This window comes from Rhinoderma darwinii, chromosome 11 (assembly GCF_050947455.1).
Source record: "Rhinoderma darwinii isolate aRhiDar2 chromosome 11, aRhiDar2.hap1, whole genome shotgun sequence".
In the NCBI taxonomy this organism is placed as follows: Eukaryota; Metazoa; Chordata; class Amphibia; order Anura; family Rhinodermatidae; genus Rhinoderma; species Rhinoderma darwinii.
The window spans coordinates 2,886,987-2,910,967 of record NC_134697.1 but is presented as its reverse complement, the minus strand read 5'-3'; the positions used below and the strand labels follow the sequence as shown (position 1 = coordinate 2,910,967).

The window sequence follows — 23,981 nt, the reverse complement described above, 5'->3', positions numbered from 1 at the left end:
ACATTGTTGTTTATATCCAGAGGCTGAAAACCTGTATAGATTTAATACTTGTCACAGCTGAGGGTTTGTTCCAATTGTATCCAGACTAAACAATCCCTTGTGAGCGAAATCCATCAGCAGCACAAATCTCTCTCCTGTGTGAATAGTTTGTTACAATGTATCAGTGCAGGTAAAATGTATTAGTGTAAACTCCAGGCTGTTTAGCTCACAGAGGATTACCTAGACTGGATACAACTGTAACAGACCCTCAGCTGTGAGATGTATTAGTTTGTACAACTTTTCATATTTCCATTCAGTGACAGCAATCAGAAATTTGGTCAATAATAAGAAACAAGATTTTGTTTCTGCATAAAATAAGAAAATTCATTTTATCTTTTTTAACCGCAACAAAATAAATCAATGACCTGTTGTTTGCCATCGGGGGGAACAAGGACTGGACAGGGGGAGAGTTTTCTTTCCATTCCTCGTTTGATACATGTTACTGAGAGATCAGGCACTGACCAGATGTATGCAGTGTCCCTATAAGCCTGCTTGTCCGGGTAGCCGAGTGTGCATAGAGATAAGCGTCCAACACCACTTATCTGAGGGAACACATTAGGATTGGACGGGTGTTGGATCAATGTTGGGGCATCGGCCGGCACGTGGATCTGATGTGTATGTATATTCACGTCTCGTCTGTTATATGATCAGCGGGGACCCTGGTTCTGGGCAGCTGCTGATCACCCCGTATATAATGATACAGCTGGTATATAGATATATTCTGTATACTCCGCTCCGGCACAGCTCGCAGTTATCGGCTTTGTGTTTCGTCACTGATCGCCTTGTTTTCCAGTCTGTGAAGAGTTACCTGAAATGTTACGTGAGGAACGAGCAGATCTGCAATAAACTGACCAGCTGCAAAAGTTGTTCTCTCAACCTGAACTGCCAGTGGGATCAGCGGCAGCAGGAATGCCAGGCTCTGCCCGGTAAGTGCCCCCTGTGTGGTGATGTGACCCGCCGTGCGGCTGATACTCCGGGCAGGAGGCGCTGACTCCATTGTCTTGTCGCAGCTCATCTATGTGGAGAAGGCTGGAGCCACGTGGGAGACGCCTGCCTGCGCATCAACTCCAGCCGCGACAGCTACGACAACGCCAGAGTGTACTGCCACAACCTGAGCGGCAGCCTCGCCTCCCTCACCACCCCCAAAGAAGTGGACTTCGTTCTAGATGAAATGCAGAAGTATACAATACAGGTGAGCGGTCCGGACTACACCACCCATCATCTCACCACACTCCACACGACACCACCCATCATCTCACCACACTCCACACAACACCACCCATCATCTCACCACACTCCGCACAACACCACCCATCATCTCACCACACTCCACACAACACCACCCATCATCTCACCACACTCCACACGACACCACCCATCATCTCACCACACTCCACACGACACCACCCATCATCTCACCACACTCCACACAACACCACCCATCATCTCACCACACTCCACACGACACCACCCATCATCTCACCACACTCCGCACGACACCACCCATCATCTCACCACACTCCACACAACACCACCCATCATCTCACCACACTCCACACAACACCACCCATCATCTCACCACACTCCACACAACACCACCCATCATCTCACCACACTCCACACAACACCACCCATCATCTCACCACACTCCGCACGACACCACCCATCATCTCACCACACTCCACACGACACCACCCATCATCTCACCACACTCCGCACAACACCACCCATCATCTCACCACACTCCACACGACACCACCCATCATCTCACCACACTCCACACAACACCACCCATCATCTCACCACACTCCACACAACACCACCCATCATCTCACCACACTCCGCACGACACCACCCATCATCTCACCACACTCTGCACGACACCACCCATCATCTCACCACACTCCGCACGACACCACCCATCATCTCACCACACTCCGCACAACACCACCCATCATCTCACCACACTCCGCACAACACCACCCATCATCTCACCACACTCCGCACAACACCACCCATCATCTCACCACACTCCGCACAACACCACCCATCATCTCACCACACTCCGCACAACACCACCCATCATCTCACCACACTCCACACAACACCACCCATCATCTCACCACACTCCACACAACACCACCCATCATCTCACCACACTCCGCACAACACCACCCATCATCTCACCACACTCCGCACAACACCACCCATCATCTCACCACACTCCGCACAACACCACCCATCATCTCACCACACTCCGCACAACACCACCCATCATCTCACCACACTCCGCACAACACCACCCGCAGTGACACACAATGATGTTATTACACTCTGCAGTGACACACAATGATATTATTACACTCTGCAGTGACACACAATGATGTTATTACACTCTGCAGTGACACACAATGATATTATTACACTCTGCAGTGACACACAATGATATTATTACACTCCGCAGTGACACACAATGATGTTATTACACTTTACAGTGACGCACAATGATATTATTACACTCCGCAGTGACACACAATGATATTATTACACTCCGCAGTGACACACAATGATATTATTACACTCCGCAGTGACGCACAATGATATTATTACACTCCGCAGTGACACACAATGATATTATTACACTCCGCAGTGACACACAATGATATTATTACACTCCGCAGTGACACACAATGATATTATTACACACCGCAGTGACACACAATGATATTATTACACTCCGCAGTGACACACAATGATATTATTACACTCTGCAGTGACACACAATGATATTATTACACTCCGCAGTGACGCACAATGATATTATTACACTCCGCAGTGACGCACAATGATATTATTACACTCTGCAGTGACGCACAATGATATTATTACACTCTGCAGTGACACACAATGATATTATTACACTCCGCAGTGACACACAATGATATTATTACACTCCGCAGTGACACACAATGATATTATTACACTCTGCAGTGACACACAATGATATTATTACACTCCGCAGTGACACACAATGATATTATTACACTCCGCAGTGACACACAATGATATTATTACACTCCGTAGTGACACACAATGATATTATTACACTCTGCAGTGACACACAATGATGTTATTACACTCTGCAGTGACACACAATGATATTATTACACTCCGTAGTGACACACAATGATATTATTACACTCTGCAGTGACACACAATGATATTATTACACTCTGCAGTGACACACAATGATATTATTACACTCTGCAGTGACACACAATGATGTTATTACACTCTGCAGTGACACACAATGATATTATTACACTCTGCAGTGACACACAATGATATTATTACACTCTGCAGTGACACACAATGATATTATTACACACCGCAGTGACGCACAATGATGTTATTACACTCCGCAGTGACGCACAATGATATTATTACACTCCGCAGTGACACACAATGATATTATTACACTCCGCAGTGACACACAATGATGTTATTACACTTTACAGTGACGCACAATGATATTATTACACTCCGCAGTGACACACAATGATATTATTACACTCCGCAGTGACACACAATGATATTATTACACTCCGCAGTGACGCACAATGATATTATTACACTCCGCAGTGACACACAATGATATTATTACACTCCGCAGTGACACACAATGATATTATTACACTCCGCAGTGACGCACAATGATATTATTACACTCCGCAGTGACGCACAATGATATTATTACACTCCGCAGTGACGCACAATGATATTATTACACTCCGCAGTGACGCACAATGATATTATTACACTCTGCAGTGACACACAATGATATTATTACACTCTGCAGTGACGCACAATGATATTATTACACTCCGTAGTGACACACAATGATGTTATTACACTCTGCAGTGACACACAATGATATTATTACACTCTGCAGTGACACACAATGATGTTATTACACTCTGCAGTGACACACAATGATATTATTACACTCTGCAGTGACACACAATGATGTTATTACACTCCGCAGTGACGCACAATGATGTTATTACACTCCGCAGTGACGCACAATGATATTATTACACTCTGCAGTGACGCACAATGATATTATTACACTCTGCAGTGACGCACAATGATATTATTACACTCTGCAGTGACACACAATGATATTATTACACTCTGCAGTGACACACAATGATATTATTACACTCCGCAGTGACGCACAATGATGTTATTACACTCCGCAGTGACGCACAATGATATTATTACACTCCGTAGTGACGCACAATGATATTATTACACTCCGCAGTGACGCACAATGATATTATTACACTCTGCAGTGACGCACAATGATATTATTACACTCCGCAGTGACACACAATGATATTATTACACTCTGCAGTGACACACAATGATATTATTACACTCCGCAGTGACGCACAATGATATTATTACACTCCGTAGTGACGCACAATGATATTATTACACTCCGCAGTGACGCACAATGATATTATTACACTCTGCAGTGACGCACAATGATATTATTACACTCTGCAGTGACACACAATGATATTATTACACTCTGCAGTGACGCACAATGATATTATTACACTCTGCAGTGACGCACAATGATATTATTACACTCCGCAGTGACGCACAATGATATTATTACACTCTGCAGTGACGCACAATGATGTTATTACACTCTGCAGTGACACACAATGATATTCTTACACTCCGTAGTGACACACAATGATATTATTACACTCTGCAGTGACACACAATGATATTATTACACTCCGCAGTGACACACAATGATATTATTACACTCCGCAGTGACGCACAATGATATTATTACACTCTGCAGTGACGCACAATGATATTATTACACTCTGCAGTGACACACAATGATGTTATTACACTCTGCAGTGACACACAATGATATTCTTACACTCCGTAGTGACACACAATGATATTATTACACTCTGCAGTGACACACAATGATATTATTACACTCCGCAGTGACACACAATGATATTATTACACTCTGCAGTGACACACAATGATATTATTACACTCCGCAGTGACACACAATGATATTATTACACTCCGCAGTGACACACAATGATATTATTACACTCCGCAGTGACACACAATGATATTATTACACTCCGCAGTGACACACAATGATATTATTACACTCTGCAGTGACACACAATGATGTTATTACACTCCGCAGTGACGCACAATGATGTTATTACACTCCGCAGTGACGCACAATGATATTATTACACTCTGCAGTGACGCACAATGATATTATTACACTCTGCAGTGACGCACAATGATATTATTACACTCCGCAGTGACGCACAATGATATTATTACACTCTGCAGTGACACACAATGATGTTATTACACTCTGCAGTGACACACAATGATATTATTACACTCCGTAGTGACACACAATGATGTTATTACACTCTGCAGTGACACACAATGATATTATTACACTCCGTAGTGACACACAATGATATTATTACACTCTGCAGTGACACACAATGATATTATTACACTCCGCAGTGACACACAATGATATTATTACACTCTGCAGTGACACACAATGATATTATTACACTCTGCAGTGACACACAATGATGTTATTACACTCTGCAGTGACACACAATGATATTATTACACTCCGCAGTGACACACAATGATGTTATTACACTCTGCAGTGACACACAATGATATTATTACACTCCGCAGTGACACACAATGATATTATTACACTCTGCAGTGACACACAATGATATTATTACACTCCGCAGTGACACACAATGATATTATTACACTCCGCAGTGACACACAATGATATTATTACACTCTGCAGTGACACACAATGATATTATTACACTCCGCAGTGACACACAATGATGTTATTACACTTTACAGTGACGCACAATGATATTATTACACTCCGCAGTGACACACAATGATATTATTACACTCCGCAGTGACACACAATGATATTATTACACTCCGCAGTGACGCACAATGATATTATTACACTCTGCAGTGACACACAATGATATTATTACACTCCGCAGTGACACACAATGATATTATTACACACCGCAGTGACACACAATGATATTATTACACTCCGCAGTGACACACAATGATATTATTACACTCTGCAGTGACACACAATGATATTATTACACTCCGCAGTGACGCACAATGATATTATTACACTCCGCAGTGACGCACAATGATATTATTACACTCTGCAGTGACGCACAATGATATTATTACACTCTGCAGTGACACACAATGATATTATTACACTCCGCAGTGACACACAATGATATTATTACACTCCGCAGTGACACACAATGATATTATTACACTCTGCAGTGACACACAATGATATTATTACACTCCGCAGTGACACACAATGATATTATTACACTCCGCAGTGACACACAATGATATTATTACACTCCGTAGTGACACACAATGATATTATTACACTCTGCAGTGACACACAATGATGTTATTACACTCTGCAGTGACACACAATGATATTATTACACTCCGTAGTGACACACAATGATATTATTACACTCTGCAGTGACACACAATGATATTATTACACTCTGCAGTGACACACAATGATATTATTACACTCTGCAGTGACACACAATGATGTTATTACACTCTGCAGTGACACACAATGATATTATTACACTCTGCAGTGACACACAATGATATTATTACACTCTGCAGTGACACACAATGATATTATTACACACCGCAGTGACGCACAATGATGTTATTACACTCCGCAGTGACGCACAATGATATTATTACACTCCGCAGTGACACACAATGATATTATTACACTCCGCAGTGACACACAATGATGTTATTACACTTTACAGTGACGCACAATGATATTATTACACTCCGCAGTGACACACAATGATATTATTACACTCCGCAGTGACACACAATGATATTATTACACTCCGCAGTGACGCACAATGATATTATTACACTCCGCAGTGACACACAATGATATTATTACACTCCGCAGTGACACACAATGATATTATTACACTCCGCAGTGACGCACAATGATATTATTACACTCCGCAGTGACGCACAATGATATTATTACACTCCGCAGTGACGCACAATGATATTATTACACTCCGCAGTGACGCACAATGATATTATTACACTCTGCAGTGACACACAATGATATTATTACACTCTGCAGTGACGCACAATGATATTATTACACTCCGTAGTGACACACAATGATGTTATTACACTCTGCAGTGACACACAATGATATTATTACACTCTGCAGTGACACACAATGATGTTATTACACTCTGCAGTGACACACAATGATATTATTACACTCTGCAGTGACACACAATGATGTTATTACACTCCGCAGTGACGCACAATGATGTTATTACACTCCGCAGTGACGCACAATGATATTATTACACTCTGCAGTGACGCACAATGATATTATTACACTCTGCAGTGACGCACAATGATATTATTACACTCTGCAGTGACACACAATGATATTATTACACTCTGCAGTGACACACAATGATATTATTACACTCCGCAGTGACGCACAATGATGTTATTACACTCCGCAGTGACGCACAATGATATTATTACACTCCGTAGTGACGCACAATGATATTATTACACTCCGCAGTGACGCACAATGATATTATTACACTCTGCAGTGACGCACAATGATATTATTACACTCCGCAGTGACACACAATGATATTATTACACTCTGCAGTGACACACAATGATATTATTACACTCCGCAGTGACGCACAATGATATTATTACACTCCGTAGTGACGCACAATGATATTATTACACTCCGCAGTGACGCACAATGATATTATTACACTCTGCAGTGACGCACAATGATATTATTACACTCTGCAGTGACACACAATGATATTATTACACTCTGCAGTGACGCACAATGATATTATTACACTCTGCAGTGACGCACAATGATATTATTACACTCCGCAGTGACGCACAATGATATTATTACACTCTGCAGTGACGCACAATGATGTTATTACACTCTGCAGTGACACACAATGATATTCTTACACTCCGTAGTGACACACAATGATATTATTACACTCTGCAGTGACACACAATGATATTATTACACTCCGCAGTGACACACAATGATATTATTACACTCCGCAGTGACGCACAATGATATTATTACACTCTGCAGTGACGCACAATGATATTATTACACTCTGCAGTGACACACAATGATGTTATTACACTCTGCAGTGACACACAATGATATTCTTACACTCCGTAGTGACACACAATGATATTATTACACTCTGCAGTGACACACAATGATATTATTACACTCCGCAGTGACACACAATGATATTATTACACTCTGCAGTGACACACAATGATATTATTACACTCCGCAGTGACACACAATGATATTATTACACTCCGCAGTGACACACAATGATATTATTACACTCCGCAGTGACACACAATGATATTATTACACTCCGCAGTGACACACAATGATATTATTACACTCTGCAGTGACACACAATGATGTTATTACACTCCGCAGTGACGCACAATGATGTTATTACACTCCGCAGTGACGCACAATGATATTATTACACTCTGCAGTGACGCACAATGATATTATTACACTCTGCAGTGACGCACAATGATATTATTACACTCCGCAGTGACGCACAATGATATTATTACACTCTGCAGTGACACACAATGATGTTATTACACTCTGCAGTGACACACAATGATATTATTACACTCCGTAGTGACACACAATGATGTTATTACACTCTGCAGTGACACACAATGATATTATTACACTCCGTAGTGACACACAATGATATTATTACACTCTGCAGTGACACACAATGATATTATTACACTCCGCAGTGACACACAATGATATTATTACACTCTGCAGTGACACACAATGATATTATTACACTCTGCAGTGACACACAATGATGTTATTACACTCTGCAGTGACACACAATGATATTATTACACTCCGCAGTGACACACAATGATGTTATTACACTCTGCAGTGACACACAATGATATTATTACACTCCGCAGTGACACACAATGATATTATTACACTCTGCAGTGACACACAATGATATTATTACACTCCGCAGTGACACACAATGATATTATTACACTCCGCAGTGACACACAATGATATTATTACACTCTGCAGTGACACACAATGATATTATTACACTCCGCAGTGACACACAATGATATTATTACACTCTGCAGTGACACACAATGATGTTATTACACTCCGCAGTGACGCACAATGATGTTATTACACTCCGCAGTGACGCACAATGATATTATTACACTCTGCAGTGACGCACAATGATATTATTACACTCCGCAGTGACGCACAATGATATTATTACACTCTGCAGTGACGCACAATGATATTATTACACTCCGCAGTGACGCACAATGATGTTATTACACTCCGCAGTGACACACAATGATATTATTACACTCCGCAGTGACACACAATGATATTATTACACTCTGCAGTGACACACAATGATATTATTACACTCTGCAGTGACACACAATGATATTATTACACTCCGCAGTGACGCACAATGATGTTATTACACTCCGCAGTGACGCACAATGATGTTATTACACTCTGCAGTGACGCACAATGATGTTATTACACTCTGCAGTGACGCACAATGATGTTATTACACTCTGCAGTGACGCACAATGATATTATTACACTCCGCAGTGACACACAATGATATTATTACACTCTGCAGTGACACACAATGATATTATTACACTCTGCAGTGACACACAATGATATTATTACACTCTGCAGTGACACACAATGATGTTATTACACTCCGCAGTGACACACAATGATATTATTACACTCTGCAGTGACACACAATGATATTATTACACTCCGCAGTGACGCACAATGATATTATTACACTCCGCAGTGACACACAATGATGTTATTACACTCTGCAGTGACACACAATGATATTATTACACTCTGCAGTGACACACAATGATGTTATTACACTCCGCAGTGACACACAATGATGTTATTACACTCCGCAGTGACACACAATGATATTATTACACTCCGCAGTGACACACAATGATATTATTACACTCCGCAGTGACACACAATGATATTATTACACTCTGCAGTGACACACAATGATATTATTACACTCCGCAGTGACGCACAATGATGTTATTACACTCCGCAGTGACACACAATGATATTATTACACTCCGCAGTGACACACAATGATATTATTACACTCCGCAGTGACACACAATGATATTATTACACTCCGCAGTGACACACAATGATATTATTACACACCGCAGTGACACACAATGATGTTATTACACTTTACAGTGACGCACAATGATATTATTACACTCCGCAGTGACACACAATGATATTATTACACTCTGCAGTGACACACAATGATGTTATTACACTCCGCAGTGACACACAATGATGTAGAGTTGTATTCTGGATTATTGTTGTTCTGAGGTCGTGTTGGTTGCGCTGATCCCGGGTGACAGGTGAATGGCAGCGTTATCGGGGTCCGTCTCCCACAGCCATAAAAGCTTCGTTCTGGGACACTTCATTTTGAATTAATTTAACATGATTTTCTGTCCATCGTCTGTCATGGCGGGCACTTTGTGGCGGTCGCGCTGCGTGGCTCCGGACCCTTGACGTGCTCCGCTCTTTGAAAGCCTTTTTAACCCACCCGAGCGCAGTTATTCGTCCACTTAGAGCCTGGACGCCTCTTATTGTTCTATGTTGCTGGAATTCTAGTTGTATGAGGAGCGGCGCGGGGGGCGGGGCTTAGGATCTCCGGTCACTATGATGTCATTGTCTCGTAAGGAAGATTCATCACTTTTTTATTAATTTCCACAGCTGAGGGTTTGTGACAACCGTGTAACGTCTCATACAATCCTCTGTGAGTGAAATACGTCAGCAGCACAAATCTCTCTCCTGTGCTGAGAGTTTGTTACATTGTACCAGTCTGGACTCCTGGCTGTTTAGTTCACAATTGTAACAAGTATTTATCCAGGACTTGGTTTTCAGCCTTTTGAAGTATACGAAGAATGATCCATTCAATTACAGCAAGTAGAGATTTTGAAGATGTTGAGAACTTAAGATGGAAAGTCCATTATAAAGTGGGGTAACTTTTTATGATACAATAATTGCGCTTTATTTACAGATTGGCCCGTTATAATGTGTCGGTTTCAGCGATAGGTTTTGGGTGCAACGTTTTAATTGACCCCCCTTGTTGTCAGGGATTCTGAGTTGACGGGGGGCATTGATGGGGGGCATTGTTGGGGCTATAACATCCAGTACAAGAATTAAGGACGCCCCCACTATAGCTGCGCCCCTGTAAACCCCACAATTGGTGCAGGGATTTAGACTTGGGACGAGGGTATAAGGGAAATTTGAGCCCCTGCCCAGATTTTTCATTCGTCTGGAGGACCCCTTTATCCCACATCTATTGTGTATTTTCACGCCCTGAGCGCTATGTCTGCGTGAGTGGGAGACTCGTGTGTCATCCATATCGCTGCCCACGGACGCCACGGACTGAAGTTCTGCCCGCCAGTAATGCGGCTCCGCTCACCCCGTCACCATAAATGATGCATCAGTCTCATCTGTCGCCCTAATCTGCTCCCATCGTGTTTTGGCCGTTGATATTTGACGGTCAGTGACGAGCAGATGAAGGTTCGGGGTCAGCGGGGGACGATCGCCAGTGAAAGTCGTAACTCGCACTTTACAACCGCAGCAAATGGATGTCATTATCCGCAGTCCTGCCCTGTGACCGCGGCCAATCAACCGGATTATTCTGGAAATCGTCTTTATGGGGCGGCAGCGGCTGAGCCCTCCGTCTGGATGTCGGCAAACAGGCCAGAGATGAGAGGAATGACATTTGATGGTGTGAACGGAGCAATCAGGAGCTTGGGAAAGCTGGGTGACAATTTGTGTGCTGGGAGAGATGGTCCAGAATGGTAAATCCACCTCGGAAGGGAGCCGAAGCGGAGTGACAACCAATATGGCTGCCGTAACGCTGCAAGGGTTAATATTACCCAGCTCTCCCAGCGCCTCTTCTGCCGGCATATACAGTGACATATCACGACTTTCCATATAAATGCATAACTAGGTATTTGTCATTCAGGAGTCTGGGAAAGCTGGGTCAGCGGACGCGGCTTCTCTCTTGGTTGTCACGCAGCTTTCCCAGAAATAAAAGAAATAAGGAAACGGTGAAACAAAATGTTAACAACTTCATGCCCGAAAACGCCGTAAAACCCTGGTAATCCCGGGGGCCGCGCTCGCCGTCACGCTCATTTATTGCTTTGTCAGGGAGGATTTTATGTTTTGCACTAAAATGTTTATTTGCAGACGTCGCTACAAGGTCAGCGCAACACAACGGCGGGAATATGGCGGCCGTCACGCGGCTTTACCGCAAGGAAAACAGCAGATTTGTCTCTCTCTTTTATTAATGTCGAAGAAAACTCATAAAAAACGGAAGAGAAAATGGACGAGAAACCGGACAGAACGATTCCAATAATCCGGAATCCACGGGATGAGCTCCGCGCCAGACTTAATGGATATTCCGGACTATTGGACGCCAGAAACTTATCAGGGAGATTATAAAAGACGGCGAATGAAGCGATGCCGGCGGAAATTATCACCCTATACCCCACCCATCATTACACCCCAAAATGAATACAGACCCCAGACCAGACCCCTAAACACAGACCCCAGACCGGACCCCTAAATAAATACAGACCCCAGACCGGACCCCTAAATAAATAGACACCAGACCCCCTAAATAAACCCAGACCCCAGAGCAGATGATCAGATTCTCGCCAGTCCTCTTCACTGCCCGGTGTCAGGATGTTGTTGGCGGTGGCACCCGGGCAGTGAAGGCGACTGCAGGAGCGGGGAGAGGGGTGTATATTTTATACAGGTCCTGGGAGATTTCCCTGCTCTGTCCGGAGATCCCCCTTTTTCTAGGACAGTTGGCATTTATACTTTATTGGTCAGGATCAGACGTCCAACTCATAAGTGTCAGATTATTGGATGCCAAACGATTGGATTTTTTTTTGCAAAAAGTGACCTAAGGTTTCGTTCAAGGTGCGGGTTAATATTTAGTCCCGTATGCCCCTCCCGTCGGGCCGGTCCCTCAGCCGATCAAGCAGAGGGTTGTCTCATCTATTCACATTTAGGGGGCAAATAGTTTATGGAATCGCGTTCTCTTACCCAGTATAGATGCTGTCAGAGGGTTTTCCTGGTGACGCTGTCCCTTTAAGAAGCCGATCCCTTCTCTATGTTCTATCTTTGCAGGATAAATGGGAAATGTCTGATTTTTATAAAACGTTTTGTCTCGTTTTGTGAAGCGTCTGGAGTTCTCGCATTTCACGACTTTATAAAAGAAAACTGAATTACGGTTTATTAAGAATTTAGAAATGAAATTATCACATAAATAATACACGGCGCCTAATGAGGAGACGCACGACGGGAAACCGATACAGCGACTCACAGCAAAAGGGATGTCAGACGGCGCAGCGGAATTACGGAACGTGGGATTATTCTCCGGATAAAATGATTCTCAGCAGGAAGTGAGATATTCATGAAGAGCGGCTGATTAGCTGCACGGATGTATAGAGCTGTATATACTTTATTATATACTGGCTCCAAAATCTGTATTATATACTGCACAATGTATCTGGAGAGCGGTGATGTCACTGCTGTATAATATAATATATCTGGAGAGCGGTGATGTCACTGCTGTATAATATAACTTATATCTGGAGAGCGGTGATGTCACTGCTGTATAATATAACAGATATCTGGGGAGCGGTGATGTCACTGCTGTATAATATAACTGATATCTGGAGAGCGGTGATGTCACTGCTGTATAATATAACTGATATCTGGAGAGCGGTGATGTCACTACTGTATAATATAACTGATATCTGGAGAGTGGTGATGTCACTGCTGTATAATATAACTGATATCTGGAGAGTGGTGATGTCACTACTATATAATATAATATATATCCGGAGAGCGGTGATGTTACTGCTGTATAATATAATATATCTGGAGAGCGGTGATGTCACTGCTGTATAATATAACTGATATCTGGAGAGCGGTGATGTCACTGCTGTATAATATAACTGATATCTGGAGAGCGGTGATGTCACTGCTGTATAATATATCTGGAGAGTGGTGATGTCACTGCTGTATAATATAATATATCTGGAGAGCGGTGATGTCACTGCTGTATAATATAACTGATATCTGGAGAGCGGTGATGTCACTGCTGTATAATATAATATATCTGGAGAGCGGTGATGTCACTGCTGTATAATATAACTGATATCTGGAGAGCGGTGATGTCACTGCTATATAATATATCTGGAGAGCGGTGATGTCACTGCTGTATAATATAACTGATATCTGGAGAGCGGTGATGTCACTGCTGTATAATATAACTGATATCTGGAGAGCAGTGATGTCACTGCTGTATAATATAACTGATATCTGGAGAGCGGTGATGTCACTAATCTATAATATAACTTATATCTGGAGAGCGGTGATGTCACTGCTGTATAATATAACTGATATCTGGAGAGCGGTGATGTCACTGCTGTATAATATAACTGATATCTGGAGAGCGGTGATGTCACTGCAGTATAATATAACATATCTGGGGAGCGGTGATGTCACTGCTGTATAATATAACTGATATCTGGAGGGCGGTGATGTCACTGCTGTATAATATAACTGATATCTGGAGAGCGGTGATGTCACTACTGTATAATATAACTGATATCTGGAGAGTGGTGATGTCACTGCTGTATAATATAACTGATATCTGGAGAGTGGTGATGTCACTACTATATAATATAATATATATCCGGAGAGCGGTGATGTTACTGCTGTATAATATAATATATCTGGAGAGCGGTGATGTCACTGCTGTATAATATAACTGATATCTGGAGAGCGGTGATGTCACTGCTGTATAATATAACTGATATCTGGAGAGCGGTGATGTCACTGCTGTATAATATATCTGGAGAGTGGTGATGTCACTGCTGTATAATATAATATATCTGGAGAGCGGTGATGTCACTGCTGTATAATATAACTGATATCTGGAGAGCGGTGATGTCACTGCTGTATAATATAATATATCTGGAGAGCGGTGATGTCACTGCTGTATAATATAACTGATATCTGGAGAGCGGTGATGTCACTGCTATATAATATATCTGGAGAGCGGTGATGTCACTGCTGTATAATATAACTGATATCTGGAGAGCGGTGATGTCACTGCTGTATAATATAACTGATATCTGGAGAGCAGTGATGTCACTGCTGTATAATATAACTGATATCTGGAGAGCGGTGATGTCACTAATCTATAATATAACTTATATCTGGAGAGCGGTGATGTCACTGCTGTATAATATAACTGATATCTGGAGAGCGGTGATGTCACTGCTGTATAATATAACTGATATCTGGAGAGCAGTGATGTCACTGCTGTATAATATATCTGGAGAGTGGTGATGTCACTGCTGTATAATATAATATATCTGGAGAGCGGTGATGTCACTGCTGTATAATATAACTGATATCTGGAGAGCGGTGATGTCACTGCTGTATAATATATCTGGAGAGTGGTGATGTCACTGCTGTATAATATAATATATCTGGAGAGCGGTGATGTCACTGCTGTATAATATAACTGATATCTGGAGAGCGGTGATGTCACTGCTATATAATATATCTGGAGAGCGGTGATGTCACTGCTGTATAATATAACTGATATCTGGAGAGCGGTGATGTCACTGCTGTATAATATAACTGATATCTGGAGAGCAGTGATGTCACTGCTGTATAATATAACTGATATCTGGAGAGCGGTGATGTCACTGCTGTATAATATAACTGATATCTGGAGAGCAGTGATGTCACTGCTGTATAATATATCTGGAGAGTGGTGATGTCACTGCTGTATAATATAATATATCTGGAGAGCGGTGATGTCACTGCTGTATAATATAACTGATATCTGGAGAGCGGTGATGTCACTGCTGTATAATATAACTGATATCTGGAGAGCGGTGATGTCACTGCTGTATAATATAACTGATATCTGGAGAGCGGTGATGTCACTAATCTATAATATAACTTATATCTGGAGAGCGGTGATGTCACTGCTGTATAATATAACTGATATCTGGAGAGCGGTGATGTCACTGCTGTATAATTTAACTGATATCTGGAGAGCGGTGATGTCACTACTCTATAATATAACTTATATCTGGAGAGCGGTGATGTCACTGCTGTATAATATAACTTATATCTGGAGAGCGGTGATGTCACTGCTGTATAATATAACTGATATCTGGAGAGCAGTGATGTCACTGCTGTATAATATATCTGGAGAGTGGTGATGTCACTGCTGTATAATATAATATATCTGGAGAGCGGTGATGTCACTGCTGTATAATATAACTGATATCTGGAGAGCGGTGATGTCACTGCTGTATAATATAACTGATATCTGAAGAGCGGTGATGTCACTGCTGTATAATATAACTGATATCTGGAGAGCGGTGATGTCACTGCTGTATAATATAACTGATATCTGAAGAGCGGTGATGTCACTGCTGTATAATATAACTGATCTCTGGAGAGTGGTGATGTCACTGCTGTGTAATATATCTGGAGAGTGGTGATGTCACTGCTGTATAATATAATATATCTGGAGAGCAGTGATGTCACTGCTGTATAATATAACTGATATCTGGAGAGCGGTGATGTCACTGCTGTATAATATAACTGATATCTGGAGAGCGGAGATGTCACTGCTGTATAATATAACTGATATCTGGAGAGCAGTGATGTCACTGCTGTATAATATATCTGGAGAGTGGTGATGTCACTGCTGTATAATATAATATATCTGGAGAGCGGTGATGTCACTGCTGTATAATATAACTGATATCTGGAGAGCGGTGATGTCACTGCTGTATAATATAACTGATATCTGGAGAGCGGTGATGTCACTGCTGTATAATATAACTGATATCTGGAGAGCGGTGATGTCACTGCTGTATAATATAACTGATATCTGGAGAGCGGTGATGTCACTGCTGTATAATATAACTGATATCTGAAGAGCGGTGATGTCACTGCTGTATAATATAACTGATCTCTGGAGAGTGGTGATGTCACTGCTGTGTAATATATCTGGAGAGTGGTGATGTCACTGCTGTATAATATAATATATCTGGAGAGCAGTGATGTCACTGCTGTATAATATAACTGATATCTGGAGAGCGGTGATGTCACTGCTGTATAATATAACTGATATCTGGAGAGCGGTGATGTCACTAATCTATAATATAACTTATATCTGGAGAGCGGTGATGTCACTGCTGTATAATATAACTGATATCTGGAGAGCGGTGATGTCACTGCTGTATAATATAACTGATATCTGGAGAGCGGTGATGTCACTACTCTATAATATAACTTATATCTGGAGAGCGGTGATGTCACTGCTGTATAATATAACTTATATCTGGAGAGCGGTGATGTCACTGCTGTATAATATAACTTATATCTGGAGAGCAGTGATGTCACTGCTGTATAATATAACTTATATCTGGAGAGCGGTGATGTCACTGCTGTATAATATAACTGATATCTGGAGAGCAGTGATGTCACTGCTGTATAATATATCTGGAGAGTGGTGATGTCACTGCTGTATAATATAATATATCTGGAGAGCGGTGATGTCACTGCTGTATAATATAACTGATATCTGGAGAGCGGTGATGTCACTGCTGTATAATATAACTGATATCTGGAGAGCGGTGATGTCACTGCTGTATAATATAACTGATATCTGAAGAGCGGTGATGTCACTGCTGTATAATATAACTGATCTCTGGAGAGTGGTGATGTCACTGCTGTGTAATATATCTGGAGAGTGGTGATGTCACTGCTGTATAATATAATATATCTGGAGAGCAGTGATGTCACTGCTGTATAATATAACTGATATCTGGAGAGCGGTGATGTCACTGCTTTATAATATAACTGATATCTGGAGAGCGGTGATGTCACTGCTGTATAATATATCTGGAGAGCGGTGATGTCACTGCTGTATAATATAACTGATCTCTGGAGAGTGGTGATGTCACTGCTGTGTAATATATCTGGAGAGTGGTGATGTCACTGCTGTATAATATAATATATCTGGAGAGCAGTGATGTCACTGCTGTATAATATAACTGATATCTGGGGAGCGGTGATGTCACTGCTGTATAATATAACTGATATCTGGAGAGCGGAGATGTCACTGCTGTATAATATAACTGATATCTGGAGAGCGGTGATGTCACTGCTGTATAATATAACTGATATCTGGAGAGCGGAGATGTCACTGCTGTATAATATAACTGATATCTGGAGAGCAGTGATGTCACTGCTGTATAATATATCTGGAGAGTGGTGATGTCACTGCTGTATAATATAACTGATATCTGGAGAGCGGTGATGTCACTGCTGTATAATATAACTGATATCTGGAGAGCGGAGATGTCACTGCTGTATAATATAACTGATATCTGGAGAGCAGTGATGTCACTGCTGTATAATATATCTGGAGAGTGGTGATGTCACTGCTGTATAATATAATATATCTGGAGAGCGGTGATGTCACTGCTGTATAATATAACTGATATCTGGAGAGCGGTGATGTCACTGCTGTATAATATAACTTATATCTGGAGAGCGGTGATGTCACTGCTGTATAATATAACTTATATCTGGAGAGCGGTGATGTCACTGCTGTATAATATAACTTATATCTGGAGAGCGGTGATGTCACTGCTGTATAATATAACTTATATCTGGAGAGCGGTGATGTCACTGCTGTATAATATAACTGATATCTGGAGAGCGGTGATGTCACTGCTGTATAATATAACTGATCTCTGGAGAGCGGTGATGTCACTGCTGTATAATATAATATATCTGGAGAGCGGTGATGTCACTGCTGTATAATATAACTGGTATCTGGAGAGCGGTGATGTCACTGCTGTATAATATAACTGATATCTGGAGAGGGGTGATGTCACTGCTGTATAATATAACTTATATCTGGAGAGCGGTGATGTCACTGCTGTATAATATAACTTATATCTGGAGAGCGGTGATGTCACTGCTGTATAATATAACTTATATCTGGAGAGCGGTGATGTCACTGCTGTATAATATAACTTATATCTGGAGAGCGGTGATGTCACTGCTGTATAATATAACTTATATCTGGAGAGCGGTGATGTCACTGCTGTATAATATAACTGATATCTGGAGAGCGGTGATGTCACTGCTGTATAATATAACTGATATCTGGAGAGCGGTGATGTCACTGCTGTATAATATAACTGATCTCTGGAGAGCGGTGATGTCACTACTGTATAATATAATATATCTGGAGAGCGGTGATGTCACTGCTGTATAATATAACTGGTATCTGGAGAGCGGTGATGTCACTGCTGTATAATATAACTGATATCTGGAGAGCGGTGATGTCACTGCTGTATAATATAACTTATATCTGGAGAGCGGTGATGTCACTGCTGTATAATATAACTTATATCTGGAGAGCGGTGATGTCACTGCTGTATAATATAACTTATATCTGGAGAGCGGTGATGTCACTGCTGTATAATATAACTTATATCTGGAGAGCGGTGATGTCACTGCTGTATAATATAACTTATATCTGGAGAGCGGTGATGTCACTGCTGTATAATATAACTTATATCTGGAGAGCGGTGATGTCACTGCTGTATAATATAACTGATATCTGGAGAGCGGTGATGTCACTGCTGTATAATATAATATATCTGGAGAGCGGTGATGTCACTGCTGTATAATATAACTGATATCTGGAGAGCGGTGATGTCACTGCTGTATAATATAACTGATATCTGGAGAGCGGTGATGTCACTGCTGTATAATATAACATATATCTGGAGAGCGGTGATGTCACTACTGTGTAATATAACTTATATCTGGAGAGCAGTGATGTCACTGCTGTATAATATAACATATATCTGGAGAGCGGTGATGTCACTGCTGTATAATATAACTGATATCTGGAGAGCGGTGATGTCACTGCTGTATAAAATAACTGATATCTGGAGAGCGGTGATGTCACTGCTGTATAATATAACTGATATCTGGAGAGCGGTGATGTCACTACTGTATAATATAACTGATATCTGGAGAGCGGTGATGTCACTGCTGTATAATATAATATATCTGGAGAGCGGTGATGTCACTGCTGTATAATATAATATATCTGGAGAGCGGTGATGTCACTGCTGTATAATATAACTGATATCTGGAGAGCGGTGATGTCACTTCTGTATAATATAACTTATATCTGGAGAGCGGTGATGTCACTGCTGTATAATATATCTGGAGAGCGGTGATGTCACTGCTGTATAATATAACTGATATCTGGAGAGCGGTGATGTCACTGCTGTATAATATATCTGGAGAGCGGTGATGTCACTGCTGTATAATATAATATATCTGGAGAGCGGTGATGTCACTGCTGTATAATATATCTGGAGAGCGGTGATGTCACTGCTGTATAATATAATATATCTGGAGAGCGGTGATGTCACTGCTGTATAATATAACTTATATCTGGAGAGCGGTGATGTCACTGCTGTATAATATAATATATCTGGAGGGAGGTGATGTCACTACTGTATAATATAATATATCTGGAGAGCGGTGATGTCACTACTGTATAATATAATATATCTGGAGGGAGGTGATGTCACTACTGTATAATATAATATATCTGGAGAGCGGTGATGTCACTGCTGTATAATATAACTGATCTCTGGAGAGTGGTGATGTCACTGCTGTGTAATATATCTGGAGAGTGGTGATGTCACTGCTGTATAATATAATATATCTGGAGAGCGGTGATGTCACTGCTGTATAATATAACTGATATCTGGAGAGCGGTGATGTCACTGCTGTATAATATAACTGATATCTGGAGAGCGGAGATGTCACTGCTGTATAATATAACTGATATCTGGAGAGCAGTGATGTCACTGCTGTATAATATATCTGGAGTGTGGTGATGTCACTGCTGTATAATATAATATATCTGGAGAGCGGTGATGTCACTGCTGTATAATATAACTGATATCTGGAGAGCGGTGATGTCACTGCTGTATAATATAACTTATATCTGGAGAGCGGTGATGTCACTTCTGTATAATATAACTTATATCTGGAGAGCGGTGATGTCACTGCTGTATAATATAACTTATATCTGGAGAGCAGTGATGTCACTGCTGTATAATATAACTTATATCTGGAGAGCGGTGATGTCACTGCTGTATAATATAACTGATATCTGGAGAGCAGTGATGTCACTGCTGTATAATATATCTGGAGAGTGGTGATGTCACTGCTGTATAATATAATATATTTGGAGAGCGGTGATGTCACTGCTGTATAATATAACTGATATCTGGAGAGCGGTGATGTCACTACTCTATAATATAACTTATATCTGGAGAGCGGTGATGTCACTGCTGTATAATATAACTGATCTCTGGAGAGTGGTGATGTCACTGCTGTGTAATATATCTGGAGAGTGGTGATGTCACTGCTGTATAATATAATATATCTGGAGAGCGGTGATGTCACTGCTGTATAATATAACTGATATCTGGAGAGCGGTGATGTCACTGCTGTATAATATAACTTATATCTGGAGAGCGGTGATGTCACTGCTGTATAATATAACTGATATCTGGAGAGCGGTGATGTCACTGCTGTATAATATAACTGATATCTGGAGAGCGGTGATGCCACTGCTGTATAATATAACTGATATCTGGAGAGTGGTGATGTCACTGCTGTATAATATAACTGATATCTGGAGAGCGGTGATGTCACTGCTGTATAATATAACTGATATCTGGAGAGTGGTGATGTCACTGCTGTATAATATAACTGATATCTGGAGAGTGGTGATGTCACTGCTGTATAATATAACTGATATCTGGAGAGTGGTGATGTCACTGCTGTATAATATAACTTATATCTGGAGAGCGGTGATGTCACTGCTGTATAATATAACTGATATCTGGAGAGCAGTGATGTCACTGCTGTATAATATAACTGATATCTGGAGAGTGGTGATGTCACTGCTGTATAATATAACTTATATCTGGAGAGCGGTGATGTCACTGCTGTATAATATAACTGATATCTGGAGAGCAGTGATGTCACTGCTGTATAATATAACTGGTATCTGGAGAGCGGTGATGTCACTGCTGTATAATTTAACTTATATCTGGAGAGCGGTGATGTCACTGCTGTATAATATATCTGGAGAGCGGTGATGTCACTGCTGTATAATATAATATATCTGGAGAGCGGTGATGTCACTACTATATAATATAATATATCTGGAGAGCGGTGATGTCACTGCTGTATAATATATCTGGAGAGCGGTGATGTCACTGCTGTATAATATAAATGTTATCTGGTGTCACATGTCTCATTGTTGTCTTAACATTTCACCCTTTTCTTCTTGTCTACAGAAACTCTCCCCTTGGGTGGGATTACGGAAGATTAATGTTTCCTACTGGGGCTGGGAGGATATGTGCCCGTTCACTAACACCACCCTGCAGTGGCTTCCTGGAGAGCCCAGTGACTCTGGATTTTGTGCCTACCTGGAGAGAGCGGAGGTGGCAGGACTGAAGGCCAACCCATGCACTGCCATGACGGACGGCCTGGTGTGTGAGAAGCCAGTGGGTAGGTGTGATACGTCCACAGTGGGTGGCCACAGCAGATCACTAATATATATGTATAAAGACAACCCCATAAACCATTACATGTATCCAAAGCCTATAAATAATACTAGTGAGCATTGATGGCACACACTGAATATAACTAGACTTTCATAATGACCTGTGATCTGTCCGACTGTGGTGCATGCTGGGTAATGTAGATCGACTCCACCTTTCTCAGATGTCAGTGGAGCAACTGCTGAATCAGAACCTGTATAACCAATAAAACCGGGGATTCAGAAATAACAAGTGTAAAGATTTTATAGTAGATGTTATGCGAAGATAGTGAGTGTCCAAATCCCTGGAAATACAATCCCAACTCATCTGACCCTCATATAAGTAATCTGTAATATAATAATCAACATAAACCGCTGAGTCACTGTACATACCCTACATTACTTATCCTGTATTATACTCCAGAGCTGCACTCACTATTCTGCTGGTGGAGTCATTGTGTACATACATTACTTATCCTGTACTGATCCTGAGTTATATCCTGTATTATACTCCAGAGCTGCGCTCACTATTCTGCTGGTGGAGTTACTGTGCACATACATTACATTACTTTTCCTGTATTATACTCCAGAGCTGCACTCACTATTCTGCTGGTGGAGTCACTGTGTACATACATTACATTACTCATCCTGTACTGATCCTTAGTTACATCCTGTATTATACTCCAGAGCTGCACTCACTATTCTGCTGGTGGAGTCACTGTGTACATACATTACTTATCCTGTACTGATCCTGAGTTATATCCTGTATTATACTCCAGAGCTGTACTCACTATTCTGCTGGTGGAGTCACTGTGTACATACATTACATTACTTATC

The 23,981-nt window shown here is 41.4% G+C and overlaps 1 protein-coding gene across 1 annotated transcript in view; it reads left to right on the top strand.

Annotated features, from left to right (window-relative positions):
- Positions 1-23,981, top strand: part of ATRNL1 (attractin like 1) — a gene marked incomplete at its 5' end in the record, with an annotated part of 491,004 nt that overhangs the window by 47,507 nt on the left and 419,516 nt on the right. Inside the window, 3 exons of the mRNA XM_075842684.1 lie at positions 833-965; positions 1,050-1,231; positions 22,900-23,113. Of these exons, the coding sequence (XP_075698799.1) occupies positions 833-965; positions 1,050-1,231; positions 22,900-23,113 (529 nt within the window). The remainder of the gene's footprint in view (positions 1-832; positions 966-1,049; positions 1,232-22,899; positions 23,114-23,981) is intronic.